The sequence below is a fragment of the Lipotes vexillifer genome, unplaced genomic scaffold, assembly GCF_000442215.2.
Source record: "Lipotes vexillifer unplaced genomic scaffold, Lipotes_vexillifer_v1.1 scaffold112, whole genome shotgun sequence".
In the NCBI taxonomy this organism is placed as follows: Eukaryota; Metazoa; Chordata; class Mammalia; order Artiodactyla; family Lipotidae; genus Lipotes; species Lipotes vexillifer.
Window position 1 is genome coordinate 1,520,689 of NW_006776285.1, and position 22,604 is coordinate 1,543,292.

General features: G+C 39.2%; 1 protein-coding gene across 3 annotated transcripts in view; it reads left to right on the plus strand.

The window, feature by feature from the left end:
- PHACTR2 (phosphatase and actin regulator 2) overlaps window positions 1-22,604 on the plus strand; it is a 198,391-nt gene that overhangs the window by 159,770 nt on the left and 16,017 nt on the right. For all 3 annotated transcript variants that reach the window (XM_007450314.1, XM_007450313.1, XM_007450315.1), the window contains 5 exons: window positions 4,850-5,049; window positions 6,620-6,776; window positions 10,109-10,164; window positions 16,064-16,125; window positions 18,810-18,947. In XM_007450314.1, the coding sequence (XP_007450376.1) occupies window positions 4,850-5,049; window positions 6,620-6,776; window positions 10,109-10,164; window positions 16,064-16,125; window positions 18,810-18,947 (613 nt within the window). The remainder of the gene's footprint in view (window positions 1-4,849; window positions 5,050-6,619; window positions 6,777-10,108; window positions 10,165-16,063; window positions 16,126-18,809; window positions 18,948-22,604) is intronic.

The following is a 22,604-nucleotide window of genomic DNA, read 5'->3' on the forward strand; positions in this document are numbered from 1 at the left end:
GGCTGCTGGAGATGACTACATTGGCCTTACTGACTGATACACTTCAGATCTGTGCTTTCAAGGACATTTAGAGTCTGCCTCATCACTGCTTAGCAGTCCTTTTTCTTTTTCCTAGACAGTTTCCTCCTCTTCCCTTATAGTGGTTACTTACATCTTTACCACTTATGTCCAGATTGCTCACCCATTCCTGCCCACCTCCATTTCAACAAGTTATTTAGCCTCCTCCGAAAATAAAGAGCATCAGTAAAGAGCTCTTTTCCAACTCCTTTTCCTCCAACCTTAGAGCAGCTACCTTTCTTACTTCCTCAATTCCCTACCCAGCTCAAGTGTTATCTCCTCTGTGAAGCCTTTCAATATTCATCCAGACAGAATTGGTTATTGCATGTACTCTAACAGCACTTTTTTCCTACCTATGGGACAGAACTAACCACCATGTCTTACTTACCTCTGTATCACCACCAACCAGTACAGAATCTGGTATGCTATAGGCATCCAGTTGACATCCGGTTGCCCAAGCCAGAAACCTGGAATTCATCCTAGGGTCCTCATTCTCCCTTGTCCTCCAGATCTAATCACTCACAAAGTCCTATAAATTTTCTACTTAAAGATAAATAAGACATGTTAGCGGAGGACTGTCAGAGTGTAGTAGATATCACTACCAATTCTGTCTAGGGAGGGCTTGGAGCTCTTAAATCCAGCCTCTTCTGTTTCTAAGAATAAAACCCAAATTCACTCTTTACATTATTTAATTTAATGTTTCCTCTTTCAAAAAAATCCTTGTCCTGTTATACTTTAAAAAATTAGTACATTAATTAAATTGATTTGGATCAAGAGACTAAAATATCACTTTTAATTATTCAATTGCTAGTGATATTAACCTCCATTTATTAAATACTTATTTAATGTCAGGAAGTGTCAGTTATTTAATTCACATAAGTCTCCCCTGAAATATCTCTGTTGAATAGATGAGAAAACTGATGCTGAGAGAGATAACATAGTTTGCCCAAGATCACCCAGGTAGTAAGTGGCAGAGTCAGGACCCAAGCCCAGAGCTGCACATCACACTCAGCGCTCTAAGGAATTTCATAAGTTTCCAAAGCACCTGCTTCTACTTCTTTTGCAATTTCTTTTGTGTTTGTTTCTCTCATTTTGAGTACCATCATTCAAAGGAAAGCTCAGGAAAGGTAAATAAATGTCAAAGTACAAATTATTTTATTTGACATTTTAATAAATGATTAGGGAAAAGAAGGTATTGAAATGAATGCTTATGGTATCCTGAATACTTCCAGCACAGAGCAGATGTCTTCACTTCATTATGAGTGTTTGCCAGCATTGGCATCAATTCCAGCCTTTAGAACTGAACAGTCATTCAGCATTCCACCATGTATTTTTTGCTTGCCTTCTATGTGCCAGGCAGCGTACTAAGCACCAAAGATACAAAAGTAGACAAAACATTACAGTTAAGATTGGGTTTTACCAAAATAATGTCTAACATGCCCAGGAAGTATAAATGTTTAAGATAAAGTCCGAATTTAGGGAAGGAGATCAAGTATATGGATTCACTATTCACTATACTAAAGAACAAGGTGTAACATATAAAATAATTCCTCAGATAGTCTTAAGCACTGAGAAAGCCCATTTGTAAAGGTGACCTGATTCTGTCCAGCCCACTTGCACAACCATTTTAGGAAGGGCACTCTATTGTGCTAAACTCCATGCTGCATGCTGGGGGCTTGATATCTGTCTTCAGCCCAAGTACTTGCAGGATTGTCAGACGAAAGAGGTGAGCATCTGTTCTCCACTTCCACTGGGGCAGTGATCAGAGGGAACGAGCTGAGAACATCATTGGACACCGAGGTATTTATAATAGATTTTCCTGTCAGTCGGGGTAACTATAATGCTTTCCTAGAAGAGGGCATAGAGATTTTCTTCTCTGTACATTCTTCAAAATTAAAAATTTAAATTACAGTTCATCTCACAGGGGCAGTTTGTGTTTGCTCTTGAGTTAATGAGCTTGGAATAAGTAGTCTCTCAAATTTCCTTCCAAATACTTTCTTCCCTTTTTAAGTGGATATGTGAGTTAGAATTTCTGGCTCTTAGTTGCTTGCTTTACTTAGAACTTTCCCTCAGTTATGTTTAGTCAACGAATGTGTGAAAATCCTGTCATTTTATGAAGAGGCTTCTGTTTGGAATACAAATGTGAAAACTTTAAAGAAGACAAGTGGCCATGTGTAAAAATACCTGCTTCTATTCACATAGTGCAGGGTAGTTACTATTTGGTAGATTTCTATTTGTTGGTAGCATCAGTAACATATAATGCTGATATAATTTTAGGCAGAAACTAACAACCCCATCTGGAGCCCATATCCAAATGGGACTTGACTCTTCTAGTTCATTTCCACAAACATTAATAGAGTTCATTGTATTGTTCTATGGGCCAAAAAACGTAGGGGGAAAATGAGAGCCGAGTCTTGAGTTGGTTGATAAAAATTTGGAGTAAAATATTTAATATTAAGTTAAATATGATCTATAATATAATATCAATATAACATAATATTAAGTATAAAACTAAAATATAACATCACATTTGATAGATAGACTGAGAGTTTTAAGTCTGGGTTGTAGACTGGCCTTGCTACCTCGTTGGGCCAAGTCACTCATGGCCTTCTTGGGTTCCATGAACTATAAATTACCTGCCCTCCTTATACTATAGAACAATTGTTAAGTTGTAAATATATGCAGAAGTCTTTGAAAACTGCAAAACATTATAAAACACAAATGATGAGATTAAATTAATAATTGGTATCGTGATAAATTAATGAACAGTGATACGAACAAATACTAGGACTCAACCCTGAAGTATCTTTGTTCCACTCCTCAGAATGTGTTATCAATTGGCATATCTTGTAAACGTGCTTCGGTCACCCACAGTGGCCTCCAGTGGCCGTATGCTAGAAATCCAGACTGTGAAAAAAATAAATCTTATTTACAATGAGATTTCATACTTTGGAAGCAATATGGTGGTTCCTCAAAAAATTAAACATAAAATTACCGTATGATCCAGCAATTCTACTTCTGTGTATATAGTCAAAAAAAATGAAAGCAGGTACTCAAACAGATATTTTTACACCAGTGTCCGTAGCTGCAATATTCACAACAACCAAAAGGTAGAAACAGCCCAAACATCCATGGAATGATGAATTAATAAACAAAATGTGACCTATACATACAATGGAATACTATTCAGCCTTACAAAGGAAGGAAATTCTGACACATGCTACAACATGGATGAACCTTGAAGACATCCAAAGTGTAGTAAGTCAGACACGAAAGGACAAATGTAAAATTTCACTTATATGAAGCACCTAAAATAGTAAAATTCATAGAGACAGAAGGTAAAATGGTGGTTGCCAGGGAATGAAAGAAGAGGAATGGGGACTTATTGTTTAATGGATACAGAGTTTCAGTTTGGAAAGATGAAAAATTCTGCAGATGGATGGTGGTGATGGTCGCACAACAATGTGAATGTGATTAATGCCACTGAACTGCACACTTAAAAAGAGTCAAAATGGTCAATTTTAGGCTTTATGTATTTTACACAATTAAAACAGAAATTTCGCATTTCCTTCTTTGAAAACAAGAGTTTTTGGCTGTTGGATTTTTCTAATAAGTGAAAAATAGAGAATTTTGAGAACGCTTAGGCTTATCAGCCACAAAGTTGAATTTCAGTACCTCCGATTCTGACAAAGTTTACCTGTTTTTATCATTCAAAGAACTGTTTTTTGAACTTTTTCAGTGAGAACAGCAAGCACATGTTTTGTACTGAACGGTCTTTCAGAAGTGTGACATCCAAATTTGGATTCTTCTATTTATATCAGAAAGCAATGTGGGGAACTTCTGTATCTTAAAATGAATATTGCATTGTTTTTGATATGATATGTTTTTGATGTAAAGTATTTTTTTAAATTCTGGTCTGTGAAAATTGGCAAGCTTTGTATATTTATAGTAACTTTATGTCAGAGACTCTTACCAAGCTAAATAATAGAAACTCATTGCATCCTGACCTATCACCTTTCTTCTAAAGAGTCCACTTAGCTTTCACATTTTCCATCTCATGTTATTAGTATAATCTTATGACAGGCAGTTTTACAAATGGAGAAGATATATAATTTTGTACTGTTAATACACTGACTATGACGAAAGTAGGATTAATTCATATACCAATTAAAGAAGATAAACTTTTCTTTGTCAGTACCGTTCTAGGTACTGGGCTGGGCTACAACATGATATGAGTTCTGCTTGTCAAGGAACTTTGGCGGGCTGGGGAGGCAGACTGAGATGCAGTCTACTAAGTGCTCCAGTGCGGTGGGCACCGTGGGAGCAGGGAGAGAGGCCAAGGAACTAGTCTGATGGCCAATGAAAGAGTCCTTAGGGAGCTGAGGCTTTAAGCTAGACATGAAAGATAAGTAGGAGTTACAGGTCCAAGAAAAAGTGGAGGCAAAATCAAATATCCAAGAACTGCTAGCCCATTGTTCTTTCCACGGAACCTCCTATTGCTAGGGAAAAATAAAATTTCAAAACATAGTTTTACAATATTCATGTACTAAATATGTCAGTCACCACCTGGTCAATCCTTTTCATTTTACAGATGAAGACTCTAAAGCCTTGGGAATTAAGGAATGCAGTATTGTTGCCCCATTTCAGTGACGTTAGCTGGCCTGTGTCTGCTTTCTCCTTTCACCAGCCTGAAGGATGTTTATGAAACTAGACTTCTGTCTCATGTGCCGGCATCATCCCCGAGGGTTGCTCTGAGCTTCACACCACCCCCATGTTTCTGTACCTTTCACAGTTTCACAACCAAAGACGAGCTGGGGAAGGCAGCGCCTCAGCTCCTGACTCCTGGGCTAATGGGAGAGTCTTCAGAATCCTTCAGTGCCTCAGAGGACGAAGGCCAAAGGGAATACCAGGCCAATGACTCTGACTCTGATGGGCCTGTCTTGTACACCGATGACGAGGACGAGGACGAAGACGAGGACGGCAGTGGAGAAAGTAAGGCTCTTTTCAAGAGGTAGGGAGGGAAGTCTGTGGTGGACAGAAGCAGCTGCAGCCTGTAAAGAGCAAAAGCCTCATTAGGAGCCCGACACCTGATGTTTTTCTTTCCCCTCATGTGCCTTTCTCAGATTAGAAATGTATATCTTCTGAGGTTTAGCTTTAGATGAGGGTCCTTTCTGGAAGATGATTCCACAGGGCAGGGTGGTGGGGGAATCAGTCGATGAGGCCAGTATGCATATTTGAATTTGTCCAGAAAGTCAAACAACAGAGGCCTTTCTCAGATTGATCAAAGATGGCGCTTCCACACTGGGACCTTTCTTGAATAAAGAGCATCAGTGCGGGATTTGCTGGATTACTCGTGGGGGATGTTTGAGAATTTCACTCACTTTTTTTTTTTTTTTTTTTTTGCGGTACGCGGGCCTCTCACTGTTGTGGCCTCTCCCGCTGCGGAGCACAGGCTTCGGATGCACAGGCTCAGCGGCCACGGCTCACGGGCCTAGCCGCTCCGCGGCACGTGGGATCTTCCCGGACCGGGGCACGAACCCGTGTCCTCTGCATCGGCAGGCAGACTCTCAACCACTGCGCCACCAGGGAAGCCCAAGAATTTCACTCACTTTTATACTGTGGTTTAAAAGGAGGAATGAGTCAAGAATGACTAATACCTTTTAAGAATTGAAAACAGTCACTCATCCATGATAAGAAAGGTGGTATGCCTTCTAAGAAGGAATGATAGTAAAGTGGATAAAGCCAACCATTTATATATAACTTAGGGAACTGGAAAAATGCTATTTTTTAAATAATCTTCTGAGAAAGATGACTTGGGAGCGATTCAGTACGGAATTGAATTTACAGATTGTGAGAAGTTATTAATATATTCATGATTAAACAGCATTGTCAAATTCCTTCTAGTTTGTACTGAACAAAGAAAAAATCATCAAACAACAATCAAATCAAAAAAATCATTATCATTCATTGGTATTTACTATCCTCTGTGAGATATCAGGGATTCCTGGGTAATTTGGGATTAAAACATCGGTATCACAGGTAGACTTTTGTCAGTGTGGTTTTCTGAGTGGGGAGAGGAAAAGGGAAGACGATTTACTCTACAGAGTAAGCAAAGGGGCTAAGTGTTTAATACTCGAAAAAGAAAAGAAAGAAAAGGCATTATGCAATCAGTAGTTTCCATTGGTATGCCGTCTCAGCAGAATAAACTTCAAATGTCACTGTCCGAAAGATGAGGTGATACTTGCTGGTTTTTGCAGGGTTTCCCAACATTTTTCAGAATATTTTAAAAAACAGTTCTTCACACCATTGTAAAGCAATTATACTCCAGTAAAGATGTTAAAAAAACAAATTAAAAAACCAAAACCAAAAAACAGTTCTTCAGTTTTTCAAAACGAACTACATCCAACTTGAAACTGTTTTTTTTTCAGGTTAATTAAAATTCTACCGTTGCACGTGAATAAAGAATTTGTTCTGGACTCTATTTAAAGTCCCTGCCCACGTGTAAGCTGAGTGCCACTGGCTAAAATCCTTTCTCTGCATTTCTGCCTTTTCTAATCCTCAGGTGCTTTGGCAAGTAAAATACGGCGAAGGGATACTCTTGCTATCAAACTTGGCAACAGACCGTCTAAGAAGGAATTAGAGGACAAAAACATCTTGCAGCGTACCTCTGAAGAAGAGAGGCAGGAAATCCGACAGCAAATTGGAACTGAGCTTGTCAGGTAATTCCTGAAATCTGGGGACAGCACTGACTAATTCTTACTTTTCTCCTTCCTGCCGTTCCCTCCCTAACTGAGATCGCTGTGACTCCCTCATGGAAGGGCACGCCTGGCCTATCTGGTCTTCTAAAGTTGGTCTTGGATGGTGAATCGCTCAAAGAAACTCCTTTTTGGTCCAGCTAGCCAGTAGCTTTGAGGTCGCCAAAGCCCGATCCAAGTGGGGATAAACTTTTTCTATAAAGGACCAGTTAGTAAATCTCTTAGACTTTGTTGGCCAGACCGTCCCTATTGCAGCTACTTGACTGTGCTATTGTAGCGTGAAAGCAGCCATAAACAATACATAAACAGATGAGCACGGCTACATTCCAAGAAAACATTCTTCACCAAAACAGGCAGCAGGCCAGAGTTGGCCTGCGGGCCATAGTTTGCCCAACTCCTGGTTTGATTCATGGACTCCCTATAGCATTCCTATGACAGCCATCAGCTTCTGCCCTGGGGGCTGCAAGACTACAGAAATGTTAAGTAGCTTCAAGGGCCAGTTCCATCCTAGTCAGGTAGCCATAGCCCCCATATCGAAACTTCCCCCTTTTCACTTGAAATAAATGGTCATCTGACTGCACTTCCTGCCTCCGCCATTGTAGGATTTCTACTTTTGCCACTCGTGGCATTGGAAGTCCATGGAACTGGCAGTTTTAATAGAAGCAAGTGCTGAAGCTCTCCTTTTTATGATCAGTTTAAGCATATTTAAGTATTAGTTGTTTTGCTAACTTCCCTCACTCTGCATAAAAAATAGGTTGCATAAATTGGGAGAAGGGAACAGCCTGGAACACCAGAACAAGATTTGGAGGTGGGAGAAAAGTCCTCCCCTTGCTTGGAAGTGGAAGATTTCTGTGACTGTGGTGTACCTGCAGGGTAGGCATGTGTGGGGTCCAGAAGCCAGTCTGTTTTGTAGATGGGACCAAGCCGGGGCTTGTGCAGATTAAATGAGCTGGTACACTGGAGGTATGTTAGTGCCTAGATCCTAGCGAGCACTTAAGAACATTAAATATATTTGATTGAAGTATTACCTCTTAAATTAGCAAAACACTTTTATAAATTAAACCCAATGTCGGCAATTTTATGAGAAAATAGGACACATATACTTGGCCCTTGTTCAATATTTCTGAAGAACAACTTAATAATACAAGAAAAGAATTCTAAAACAGTATTTCTTTACATGGTAATTCTGTTTGGGAGGTTATACAAGAAGGAAATAATCTAAAAGGGAAAAAACCCTGTGTTTTCCAAAGATGTTTAGTTGAAGGGTATTTAGAGCAGTGACAAATTAAAACAAACCCAAAACACTCAAAAACAGGGGACTGATGAAGAACATTGTGAGAAGTTGACACCATGAAATAACTGTAGAGTGGTGGTTTTCTAACTGTGCATTAGGGTTTCTTGGAGAGGATACTCAGGCTTCCTGGGGAGAGCTAGGGAAGCGGGTGTGTTTCTGCCCTGAGGCGGGAGGGGACTCCTTCATTGTAGGTCTAAGTAGCCAACCAGAGCAGCACTTCTGTTTTTGTAAAATTCCACTCCAACCCCCAAAAGTTTGAGAGCCTCTAGAAACACACATGTAGTCCATATCTATAAAAATCTTATCAGGGTAGGGTTTTTAGTTTTATAAGTATATAAATTTTATAGAATTGTTTTTCTACAAACCCAGCACACCTAGTCCCTGTCATTCAAAGATAAACCACTTACAGTTCCTGCCTTAGAGAGCTCCATGTCTAGCGAAAGAGGCAAAATTTATACTGAGTGATGGGGATCATGTAAAAAGCACAAACATCTAGGTCAAGAGAACCAGGTAGGAGTCCTGGCTCTGTCGTTCAGTAGTGTTTTCTCGAAGGCAAGGGAATTAATCTCTCGTTTTCTTATCTGTAAAATGGGAACTGGCTGCTACCTTGCTGAATTGTTTCAAGGATTTAAGATAATGTAAGCTAAGCACCCAGCACAGTGACTGGGACTTAAAAGGATGAACTAATGAGAGCTGTGATTATTATCTTTATAATAATAAGTGCTTTAATTGATATATAATTTATGTAGAACTGCTGTAGAGGGACAAAGAACTAGGAGCCTTTAATAACTTAAAAGATTTCGAGGCTTCCCTGGTGGCGCAGTGGTTGGGAGTCCGCCTGCCGATGCAGGGGACGAGGGTTCGTGCCCCGGTCCGGGAAGATCCCACATGCCGCGGGGCGGCTGGGCCCGTGAGCCATGGCCGCTGAGCCTGCGCGTCCGGAGCCTGTGCTTCGCAACAGGAGAGGCCCGCGTACCGCAAAAAAAAAAAATTTCCGTAGGTGAAGAAGGAGAGGAGGGCATTCCAGAGAGAGGAAACTCCATAAACAAAAGAAGGATGATGGCTTTGGGGGATGATATCGTACAGATATATAGTATAGGATATATGAATGGCACACAATCTGGCTGGCATAGATGTTCACTGGCTTTTTTTGTGGGCTCACTTATTAAGTGAATTTCAGGGTATCGCTGATGAAGATTAAATGTTAAACTTTTTAATGAGCTATTCAAAATATCATTGATTTTAATTCTTCATACCATTTCTGTCACAGCCATAAACATTTAGAATTGGTAGTATCTTGCATTAAGATTGCCTTTCATGTATATTTGTTTAATTTGCACAAATTCAGTCTATCAATACATCCAGAGGAAGTTTTTGTCTGTGATTAACAACAAATTAATAATGTAAACAAGACCAAGAACAAAATTATAATGGGTTAATAAGACATTGAGCTCTTGTGTACAAATGATCAGGTACTAATCCCAAATGAGCCTGGCTTTTCTTGAAGGTTGATGGAAACGGCCTGTATACCTCAAGATAACTTTATATACATTGTAAATTTATCTGAGATCCCAAAAGTAATATTTTCCTGAAAGTACTGTGCAGTATAAATTGATCATCTCATGAATTGGTATGAACCCTTGAGCCTTTTTTTAGATTCTAATTATCTGTATGTTAATTAGGGTACAGGCTAAGCTGCTCTAACAGAGACCAAAAAGTGCAGTGGTCCAAACAAGCCACTTCCACGTGTTTCCTTCTTTTTCACATCACAGTGCAGGGGTAGGTGGGCTGTACAGCATGGGTTGGGGGGCTAGTTAGCAGTCTCAGCCACAATCTCTAGTCTCCAAACTAATGGAAAGGAGGCTTTTATTTTGTAGGCTTAAAAATGGATTTTTGTTTCTCAAAACACAAAAAAATACAGCTTTGCTTGTTGTTTTATTTTGCGTCTCCCATTAAGGCGGCCTTGTTTGTAACCGGCAGCATATCTGTTTTTTCATCACAGGAGACTTAGCCAGAGGCCCACAACTGAAGAATTAGAGCAAAGAAATATCCTGAAGCGTGAGTATCCTGTACTACACAGCGAATTCTTCGTGTAACCATGAACAAGCTCCCTCTAGAGAAAATCCATTTGTCAGCAGGGAACCTTAATATATATATTCGCAAATGACTGAAATGGTCCATTTAGATCACATTTCTATATAATTATTTATATCATTTTAAAAATAATTTCTTGAAGTTTGTGTTTCGTTTTATGGCTTTAAGCCTGATATACCCCAGAGCAGTGTCGTGGTTGTGACAGTTGTTTTTAAGAAAGATGAAATTTATTCCATGTATTCTTTCACCCAAATATTAAATAGAAGAAAATGCTCTAGTCTGCTTGCAACTAAATGTCAAAGAAAAGACCAAAAAAATCCACAAGGAAATAAATCAAACATTCCTATATTATTATTAATAACAGTTTGTTGCCAGGTTTAACAAATGACTCCATTTAAAACAATTATGGGAAAAGGAATTTTTCAATCCATTTCATTTTCCTTTGTTATGATAACTCTGTTTCCCTCTTGAGTTATTTATAATTTTTCAGCACTTAAGGAGTTCTCCATTCATTTTCCTACTTCATTTTCCCATTCTCTTTCCCCCTCTATTTTCTTGGACTTTACATTTTACTCATTGGTCCGGTCGTATTTACGTTATTGGAGTTCATATGTTGAAGCTATAAAATGAATAGAAGTGGTTTGTTGTGCTGTAGTGGATCGATGTGGTTACTAACCACAGTGAGTTAAATAATGGATATTTTTTAATTGAGCCTAGCTGTAGTTTTCTATATTATTAACCCAGTTTCAAAAGAGCTTTTTATTGTATGAAATATCAAAGAGCAGGGATGGGCAAAACTCCAGAGAGTACTATAATAGTAATGAGCCGCTGGCGTGGGGGAAATCTTTTTCAACCAGGCTTTTAGAGTCAAGTTGGCCCGTCTGGGTGATCCCCATTCTCCAGATGAGTTGTTTTCTTTCCTGAAGGAAAGAAAGATTTTAACAGCATATTTATACTACAGTTGCTATTACTAAGACAACCGGACAGTGAAGACTGAACAGTGGGATGAACTGCCAGTCTATGGGATTCTTTCCTTGCAAGGTTTTTTTCTGGCCTTTTTTGAGCATAACTGGCATGGAACCCAAAGAAGAAGGACTTAAGTGACCATCACTTAAGTGATGGTCACTTAAGAGCCAGTTTGGAGATGGAAAAAATCATGGCTAGATAAGAAAAAAAACCCAAAACTGTGTTTAGCTTTCTGAGGAAGAATGAAAGCAACATCTCATTTTGACAACAAAACCAAACCAAAAAGGCTCATGGTTTTTAATAATAGGTTCCTGGAAAATATTTATGAATTAACTTGTAGATAAGCTCAAATGCAGTCCATAAGCTCCCAAAACACAGAGAGTGTATCTTATTGGCTGCCTGATGCAATACCTAGAAAAAAAGAAAGAGCGAATTCTGGGTAATTCTTTCCTGCTCCTGGGAGACAGACAGAGCCAAACCACATTGCTGTTGGGTTATTTGAGGAACTGTTTCCTAGATTAGAGATGTATCGCACATTGATCTTAAGTGCTGTGTTGGCTTTATATACTCCATTGTCCTGGAGGTTTGGGGAAGGAGTGAAACGCCAAAGTCAGCTTCAGATTTGACACCAGCCTTTTTTTACTTCCTTCTTAGTTTGTCTAAATGTGCTTATGCTGGAAACAAAAGACACGTTTCCAGTCTGGAGAAGCTGATAACTGGCTTATGATCTCCTGACATAATGTATGGCCAAGGGAAGCAGAAAAGAGAACTGGTGGAGGTCACCCAAAACATTCTGCCGAGCAGCCCCAGGGAACTGGATGGCCGGAGCTGACAACACTTTATTCAGTTCCTCTTGCTTCTGTGTTCTTCCACATAGATTACTCGTTTGTTTGTTTTGTCTCCATCATTTGTTCAAAAGCAATGTGATTGTCTATTTGAAGAAAAGTCTGTGTGTGATGTGGTGTGATTTTTAAGGACACTTATTTAACGAGGTCATCTTTTCTTGACAGATTAGGAAACTAATTCACAGCATAAAACATTCAGCAGTGCTCAAATCCAAGCCTGTCACTAGTTTAATAAACATGACTCAAATGGCAGTCAATGCTGATAGCATTAATTGGAGACCACAGGACAAATTTCATTTCTTAGTATCTTTCCTAGTATCACATCTAATTTGATCTCTTTCCTATTTTAGTGCATCTAGGGTTTTTTAAGAAACATATATATTAAGTAAGATTTTAGAACTAGTTTCTTAATATTGTTAAAATAGCAAGTTTTGGTGTTCATAGGATCAACTTTTGCTTATCAGGAAAAGAGATGTTCGTGGAACATCTACAGGGTAGGGATAAAATATTCAGGTCCTCTAATACTGTTTAGCTAGGGCCATAATTCCAGCTAAATCATCATAGAGAAAACATGCATTAAGCCATTGAGTTCTGCATGTATTTTTCCCCAGTGTTTTGTTATGTAATTTTTTAAGCATACAGAAAAGCTGAAATAATCTTACAGTAATACCCATACATCTACTATCTTTATTCTACCGTTAACATCTTACTTTTTCACATATCTGTCCATCCATGGAGCCATCTTATTTTTTGGATGTATTTCAAAGTAGGTTTATAAATGTATTTTCATTTCTTACCAACACCCATGTGGAAACATGTAAAACAGCAAAAAGTGAAACAATCCCACAAAAAAATGTTTGGCTATTTTTAATCCATCTTATCTGAGTTGGTGACTGAAGAATATAGTACTCCAGTTGTTGGTACTTTGGTGCTTTTCTTTCTTCTCCTTTTCACATCATCCATGAAAGGCTCTGGGCAGCACTTGGCAGGCAGGTTTCTTGTAGCGCCCACTGCTGTTAAACTACGTGTATCGTTTGTATGCTTATGGCAAACGCTTTCCGTGGCTGTTCTGATACCCGCCCCTCTCTGCTCTGATGAGTTACTGAGGGTGAGATTTGTCAGTGAGCCAGTCACTTCCTTCATGAGTATCCCTCCAGTCTGTTTAAAGTGACCAGACGTGCTTTCATCCTACTTTATAATTAGCCCTCTAATAATTTTTTTTTTTTAAAGTTCCAAAAACTCGGGCTTCCCTGGTGGCGCAGTGGTTGAGAGTCCGCCTGCCGATGCAGGCGACATGGGTTCGTGCCCCAATCCGGGAAGATCCCACATGCCGCAGAGCGGCTGGGCCCGTGAGCCATGGCCGCTGAGCCTGCGCGTCCGGAGCCTGTGCCCCGCAACGGGAGAGACCACAGTGGTGAGAGGCCCGCGTACCGGAAAAACCAAAACCAAAACCAAAAAAAAAAAAGTTCCAAAAACTCGGTGAATTTTTGTTTTGTTTTGTTCGTACTGCACGGCTTGTGGGATCTTAGTTCCCTGACCAGGAATCAAACCCAGGCCCTCGTCAGTGAAAGCACGGAGTCCTAACTACTGGACCACCAGGGAATTCCCTTGGTGAATTTTTTAAAACCAAGTTTAAGGTTTAACCTTGACTCTTAGTAGAAGATTTAACAATGACTATTTAGTAAGATTCCTAGGAACGGTCACATTGGCCTTCCTCCACCTCTCACCCTCCTCCTCTAACTTCTTTAGAGGCATAATTTCAAATATGGGAAATCTAAGGAAGTCAGTTCCTGATGTTAGAGAAGAATTCCCATTTGGTAAAATCCTGTTTATTTACAGTTGGCCCTCCTTTTTTTAAATATCACTGGCTGACACCTAGATGTGCAGTATGCTTCATAAAGCAAAATTATCTAATATTCTCTTCCAGGAAATTATGTTTTGTGTATTTCTTGAAAATTGGAGCATTTGTTAGCTTTGAGTCATACTAGATATCCAGTATTTTGTCTTTGGAAAGTACCTTTGAAAATGTAGCATAATCATTATATAGAAAGAATAACTGAAATGTTTTAACAATTATATTTTTCTCTTTATTAATATCATCAAAGGCCTGACCCTGTAAAGCCCTAGTTTGAATCACATGAACCACAAGTTCAGTATTTGTCTATTATATATAATTTACAATCCACATGTCTTATCCAACTCATATAAAGTAATTATTTGGGACTTCCCTGGTGGCGCAGTGGTTAAAAATCTACCTGCCAATGCAGGGGAAACGGGTTCAAGCCCTGGTCAGGGAAGATTCCACATGCCTTGGAGCAGCTAAGCCCGTGCACCACAACTACTGAGCCTGCGCTCTAGAGCCTGTGAGCCACAACTACTGAGCCCGCGAGCCACAACTACTGAGCCTGCGTGCCACAACTGCTGAAGCCCACGTGCCTAGAGCCCGTGCTCTGCAACAAGAGAAGCCACCGCAGTGAGAAGCCGGCACACTGCAACCAAGAGTAGCCCCCGCTCACCGCAACTAGAGAAAGCCTGCACACAGCAACGAAGACCCAGTGCAGCCAAATAAATAAAATTAATTAATTAATTTTTAAAAAAAGAAAAGAGAGCAGCAGATGTCTGCCTGCATTCTGAGTCTCCCCACTTCCTTTAAAAAAAAATAATAGTAAAGTAATTATTTGGCCCTAAGGATGTGTTTTAAGGATATCAAAGGATATGTTGCAATATATTTTGTGAAGCAATTAGAAAAACCTACAGTATTGTCATAGGAAGAAATCTGAATTATAATCAGATTTTGTTTGACACTCACAGGCACTTAATGAAAGCATACTAACTAGTTGTTTCTTGTCTTGCAGGGTAATTTCAATTTATGTTCATTCTTTGTCTAAATAACCAGACTGATCAACCTCTTTCTTATAAATTAAAATTAGTATTTCGGAAGAATGTCAAAACTTTTCCCTGTCCAGATAAGGAAAATTAATAGAGAATTTAGCATGTTCAGCTAGCAAATACAGATGTTGCAAATATTGAATACTGATACTCTATTCACAGTAAAAACAATCTTAGTGCTAAGAAGTCTGTTTGAATTTTAAAAGTAAATCTATCTGTTACAGAGGAGACTTTTCTTTCTCAGCCTTTTGGTTGAGCCTTTATACAGTGTGATTTTCCTTCAGTAGAATTCATAACAGCACTTTCTAAAAGACATTCTTTCGTAAGCATTGGTATCCAAGAATCTATGCTCACTTATCAAACAAAGTATGAGCTACAGGAACCAACAGAGAGAAGTTCATCAAATAGCAACCATTAAAATCCTGAGCAGTGTTTATTTCTTTTAAAATTCTGGGCAATTTTTTCTTAATTCCATCTGTTGGACAGCGTTCATTTGAGTTGGCCTTTAAATTGTACTACTTGGTGAAGCACTAGAGAAAGAGAAGACTTTGGAAAGTTAGCATCGCAAGAAAATAAATCATCTCCAACATCCGTACACCACAACCCCATTCAGAACATTCTGGTTTGAAAGCAAAGTCCAAAGAAATGATTACCTTCTGCTTCTATGGAAACCAAAGCAGACAAATCAAGTATTTTGCTTGGATTTGAATGGAAATCAGCAACTCAGACATGCATCAGGTGGTTCTAATTTGTTCTTTTGATGTGATTCAGATTTTCACACATAGGTCAGATCCAGTAGTAGTTTTTATCTGAATTCTGATAAATTGTGCTTATAAAAGCCTATGAGATGATCAGCAGTGAGAGGCTTTCACTGGAGTATGGGCACTCTGTGGTTTTTTCAGAATAGAACAAGCAGTCAGGAAGCAAAAAGTTTTACAATTAGTAAATAAACCAATCCTATAAGGAAAAGAATATTATCTGTATATTAACGATTGATCCCTCTGCAGAATCTTTCGATAACTCTTTAAAGATGTTGGTGGAGTGTTTGATCAATATCCGTGAAGTCAGATAACTGTGGCCTGAGCTACTTTTCTGATTGTATAATCTTTTATAGTAACTAAGTCTTCATGCCTTTCCTCCCCTTCCCCCCAATTAATAAACAGAAAAGAATGAAGAGGAAGAGCAAGAAGCAAAAATGGAGCTGAAACGCAGACTCAGCAGAAAGGTGATGAAACTGTGATGGTTAACGAGCGTGTGTATTTTGAGATACACTTCATTTTTAAAATGCAAATCAGTGCTTTACATGTAAATCTGATATTTAGGAATAATTATTCCTGTTAGTCTACTGACTAATCACAGACATTAAAATCAATGTAATGTTTGCAACATGAATTATGTTTATATTAATGCATCATATGCTAATTTTGAAAAGTTGACAGTCAAAAGTTTTCAATTACATTTGCCAGTTATGAAAATAACATATAATCTGTGTGAAATTCTTTCAAATGCCAGAAGGAACAAAAAAGACTAGAAAATCATGCAGACGTCTCCCATTCAGAGATAACCATTATTAACCTTTCAGTGTGTAGTTTGTAAAAATGCTCACTGTTTCCATGCAGTTTGGAAAACACTGAACAAATACTTTGTCATTACTAAAGATTCTGAGCTGGGTGAGTAATTTATTAAGTGAACTTGATCATCCAGCTTGCCTGCTGCAGTGCTACCCAAATTGACAAATGGCTTACCTCCAAAACTCAGACCGTTGTTTCTACCCATTTATGAAAATATAAATCTGATACCAGGGCCCTCGCTTTTTTCGGTAAGTGTTAAAATAATAATAATTTTTGGAAAAATTAAGCACTATCAGAGTTTATATTTCATTAAAAACACCTTGCTCAGTAATTCTTCAGATATACCTTTCACAGCTGGATAAGGCAGGATGAGTAAAATATGACATCTGCATCAAAGAGTGTGACGTGACCCACATTTATTTGGGCTGGCTGGGGAGTTCACAGCCAAAACATTCCAAGGCAGAAAGAAGCACTCCGTTCCCATGGAAAAGTTGGAGACTGTATTTTGAGAGGTTTTGGTTTTGATTTTTAGGGAAAAATAGCCTTAATTCATCTCTTTTTTTCCTCAGAGATCCCAAACATCAAACAATAATCAAGTTAAAAAAGACACTATAAACTGAATTTCTTGAGATGGCTCTTCTAGCCATTCAATGGCCATTCAGTTACTAGCTACAGATAAGCGGTAACCCCTCCTCCTTGCTCTGGCTCACCTCTGTCATACATATAGTCTTTTCTTAATCCAGTTGGGTCCTTCTGGGAGACAGCAGAGCTGCCCTACCCCCACTAGCCTGTACCACACAGAGCTCCCTGCCATAGGTGCAAAATATTCCATAGCACTAATAGCTACCCTGTAACTGGTACAGCCCTGAAGGGCAAGACTAGATGGAGAACTTCTGACCTCTGTGACCATTGGCCACTTGCATTGTGGGAAGTTCCCAGAAGCAAGGGTTTCTCTACCTCCTTAATCCTACCTGCCCTAGAGTGGCAGTAAGAAGCTAGCGGTATAGATAGCACAGTAACTGAGAGTATAACAGAACCACTTAGATTTCTCTTTCCTTTGTCCATCACCTACCAGGGCTTTATGAAGATAGAAGGAGCCGCCATTGCCTTATCCCAGGTCAAGTAGGCTCAGGGTGTAGACCCAGACCTAAGAATCCTTGAATGCCTTGAATTTTAGAGCATTGACAGTTCAGCCTCTGGTTTTACTCAAGAGGAAACCAAGGAAAGGGGAGATTTTTGACCACAAAAACATCAGTTTTTGTTTGTTCGTTTGTTTTATGAGAGTGCTTAATTTTTCCAAAAATTGAACCCATGGAAATAAGGAATGCCTCCAAAGAGGACCACTTAAACCATGGATAGTCTGGCTGTATATAGAGTATATGTATGGAGAGAAGAATACTGAAAATGGACCCGATGGGTAAAACATAGGCCTGGATCTACGTGTCTGACAATACTGTGACACCTCCCAACTGAGAAAGACCACAAAAGCATGAAACTTAATAGCGGACAGTAGATGATGCCTGTTCAACCAGGGGCCAAGTTTCTTTAGTCTCTCAGGACAATCTCTGTCTGTTCTTGGGCTTGAGAAAGGACCATGAGAGGAAAACAAATACACACAGGGCGGGGTAGATTAAATATAACCATAAATTTGAATTTGACAAAAACCACAGGGGAACTCCAAGTTATTAGAAGTGTCTTAAGGTTGCAGCTGGGTTTAAGCAGTTGTGGCCTCACTGAAGTGCAGTTTTCCAGTGCGTCCCCCCCCCTCCTCATTGCTGCATATCAGCTTTTCTTGCCAAGGGTAAATGTCAGATCTGGACCTGTGTCCTTAGACTCTCATGGAAGACTGCCATAGGCACACCCTTCACTGGACCATTCCTTTGTTGTAACTTTGTGCATTTCTGAATATGCAGGTTTAATATAGTAGGAACAGAGGTTTTTATTCTCATTTCTACAAGTTGTAGGGCTTTTGTCTTGATAATTCAATCTTCAAACCAGCCATACTATATCTGGATTACTATTGTGTCTGTCCCCCATGTCAGAGATGACAGGCACCTTTATCACAATGCCAGGCAAGGTGGGGAAAATAGCATAATGCAGATGGTTGCTAAAGACTGTGACCTATCTAACAATGGTGATTTTTATAGTTGCAAAATTAGGGCACACTGCTTTCTAGTTCTCATTAGAAACTCCCAAGATGCTGCTGCCTTTTTTTTTTTTTTTTTTTTTTGATATGTGAAAGTGACCTTATGTAACCATAACTTTGAAGTACTCTGTAGAAAACGTGCCACCATGAGGCTGTAAATGGTTTACTGAACTCATCCCTATCCTCCTGCAGCTCAGCCTGAGACCCACAGTGGCAGAGCTGCAAGCTCGAAGGATCCTGCGGTTTAATGAGTACGTAGAAGTCACCGATTCACCTGACTATGATCGCCGGGCAGACAAGCCCTGGGCCAGGTTAACACCTGCAGACAAGGCAAGACCTCAGTGGCTTGAGCCATGATTTTATTTATGTATGATTTTGTTGTTTTTCTAAAAGCTCCAATACCTACTTACTGCTTACTTAGTCACCTTAGGAGACTAGGTATTACCAAATATCCCAATAATTTTCTGCCTTTGATTATTTAAGACGCTTAGGTGATACATTTAATAACATCAACATATTTCTTTCAATTAAGTCTCAGAAAAAACTTGTTCTTTGTTACCATATAACCTGCCTGCGTTCAAACCTGGATTGAGGTGGAGCATGTTTCCCACAGCCATGATTTATCCTTACTCGTAGAAAATATAACTTACACAAGTGACTCTTTTAAAGGGATACGTTAACAGTGGGAAAGGTATTGATCTCTAATCAAGGCTGGCAGACTTTTTCTATAAATGGCCAGAAAGTAAATATTTTAGGCTTTGTGGGCCGTCCAGTCTTTGTTGCAGTGGCTCAGCTTTGCCTTTGTAGCATGAAAGCAGCCATAGACAATGTGTAAGTGAATGGATGTATATGTGGTCCAATAGAACTATATTTATAAAAACAGATGGGGGTGGTGGTGGGATGAATTGGGAGATTGGGATTGACAGTATATATACTAATATGTATCGAATAGATAACTAATGAGAACCTGCTGTATAGCACAGGGAACTCTGCTTCACAGTAGAAACTAACACAACATTGTAAAACAACTACACCCCAATAAAAATAAATAAATTAAATAAATTAAATAAACCAGATGATGGGCCACATGTGGCCTATGGGTCATGGTTTACCAGCACTTAATCTATATCATGCTCACAGTTCAGAATAACTGAAATATGTAGAGGGTTCCATCATGAAGAAAGACTAATTATTTTACGAGTACCATGGTTACATAAAGAATTTTGCCAACCATTTGTTTGTTTTTAAATTCTTCACTTTACAATTTTCCTGATCTCCCAAATAATGGTTTCTAATTTTTGTCTCAAAGCAAAATTCCATATTGAGTAGTCTCATGCCACACCCAGTCTTAAAGCTAGAACTAGGTATTTAGTTACACTCTGTGCTGATGCCCTCTAATAGGAGATTTCATTCTGTAAATCACCTACTATGTGTCAAGCTCATATTGGAGATACAGAATCAGTATTAGCTCATAAGAAGAAATGAAAACTAGAAAGGAGCCAGATTACAAAGGAAGAATGTGCAGAATGAAAACAGAAGGGAAGGAGACTGGGAATAGAGCCCGAGAAACCCAACACGAAGAGACATTAGAAAAATACTGAAAAGAAATGTCTGTGAGGTGGGGAAAGAGATGTAGCCTGGCAGCCTAGAAAGGAGAGTGTCAGCTCACAAGTGGTTAGTAACACAGTGAAAGGAGGCATTTTAGCTGACTGACTGTGGTGGGGACCGTGAGAGTAAAACACAACCTCAAGGAAGAGATATGGGAACATACGTATATGTATAACTGATTCACTTTGTTATAAAGCAAAAACTAACACATCATTGTAAAGCAGTTACACTCCAATAAAGATGTTAAAAAAAAAAAAGAATATCAAGGGAGTGATTTTTTAATTTATGGGAAATACCTGAGCCATCTTTTATGCCATGAGGAAGGAGCCAAAAGAAAGGGAAAGTTTGCCTATATAGGAGAAAAAGTCAGTGAGTGATAGAGCATAATCAGTGGTGCAGCAGGTCAAGGATTATGCAGAAAAGGCAAGGAGGAAACCCTTGAGGTTGGGATGGAGAACACAGGCTGAGGAATGTGCCCTAAAAAAGGAGGCTTCCCCCAGGCAGGTGAAATCCCTCAGATTGAGGGCAGCCATGAGGGCATGAAGAAGGCTGTGATACTCAGGTCATGGGGCAAAAGCTTACCATCAGTCAATACCAGGTTTCTTGTAGGAAATAGCAAGTTTATGTGTTACCAATAATCGCCTGTTAACTACTTAATGTGATTTCTTGCCCTTAGGCGAGAGTGACTCAGGTCACTCAGTGTTATTCAGCTGACAAATGGGCTGCTCTGGAGGGTCGAGGTGGCTTGTTTACATATCTGGTGTCTTGGTGAGGATGGCTCAGAGGCTAGGCTTATTAGCAGCTGGGCTCAGCCAGGGCTGTCCACCAAAGCACCGACATATGGCCTCTTCAGCATGGTGGCCTCAGAGTTGTCAAGCTTCTTTCATGGCGGCTGGCTTGTCCCAGAGCAAGTGCCCCGAGAGAACCAGGTGAAAGTTGCATAGCCTTATCTGACCCAGCTTTAGAAGGCACCCAGCCTCGCTTCCACCACATCCTGTTAGTTCCCGGCCAGTCATAAGGTCAGCTTAGATTCAAGGGAAGGGGAATTAGCTCTGCCTTTCAGTGGGGGAGAAGGTCATATTGCAGAAGAAATGTGAGCTGGAATTATTATTGCTGCCATCTTTGGAAAATGCAGTCTGCCATATCCACCATTCCCAGTTATCACGTTACTCAAATGTTGAATTTCAGAAAGGCAGGTAGGCCGTGGCCAGGTAAATGATTAAAATCAGAGCAAGTGCAAAGTATACAAGCAGTGAGAGTCTAAATGATTAACCACCCTCATATGGAAACTACATTTTCCATACTCTAGAAATAGTCCTTCCTAACTCTTGTCTGTTGGTGGAAGGTAAAGTTTGTCCACCTCTAGCTATAGCAGAGAGGATTTTTCTTTTTAATTTTGTGTTGAAACAAAAATAGATTTTTTTGCTGGACTTCTAGGCTGCAGGGGAGATGTGCTTGGTCGAGTTTTCTTCTACAGGATTAATGTCTCTCCACGAGTAATTTGAAGGCACATGACTTTCACATCCCCCCTGCAGATGGAACCCTGAGCCCCAGAGCACAGCCAGAGGCCCTCCCTACTCACATCTGAGTCTCATTTTCTCCCTTTGGCATTGTCTCTCCCATTAACCCTGAGACCTTTGAAGGTCTAAAGGACTGCATTTTTAGAACTGGATTTGTATTGTAGGTTTTTTTCTCCTTGAAGAAAAATAAGAAATAATTTCTTTTGGAAAGAAAAAAAATGTTGCATACTTTTAAAAGATAGAAAATAGAAAACAGGCAACAATGTAAAATGCTTTTAATGTATAGTACTTCGTATATACACAAGTGACTTGTGTCTATTGGCAAAAATCAGAATATTCAAAAATACAAGAAGAGGAAATAATAATTACAGTGCACATCAATGCATGGTATTTTTAAGAATTTCTAAAAATACTGTTTTCAACCTAACACTGAAAAAAATAATCTGTTTTCTCTAGATGTTAAAAGATTTGTATAATGTAACGTTATTGCCCAGAGATACTAAAACTATCAATGGTCTTAGTATATATTTTATTTTAGAATGAAAACCCATGCTAATCATTATTATCGTAACAAGCATTTCTGGATTTCTGTTGCTTTTTACTTTAAAATATTCATAATATATGACGATAAGATTTATAATGATATATTTTTTTAATAAGTTAATCAATATAGAAGCCTATAATTTACCTTTGTATTAAAAAAGAATTTTACTTTTTAACTTTTGAGCTATATATCCCATTTAAAGAAAAAAAACTATTGAAAGTAAATATTTCTACCTCTGCTCTCAAAATAAACACTGAACTTCCTGCCAGCCTAAAGGAGCCATCCTTCTCTCTCTTTTCTTAGTGCTATTTTCTT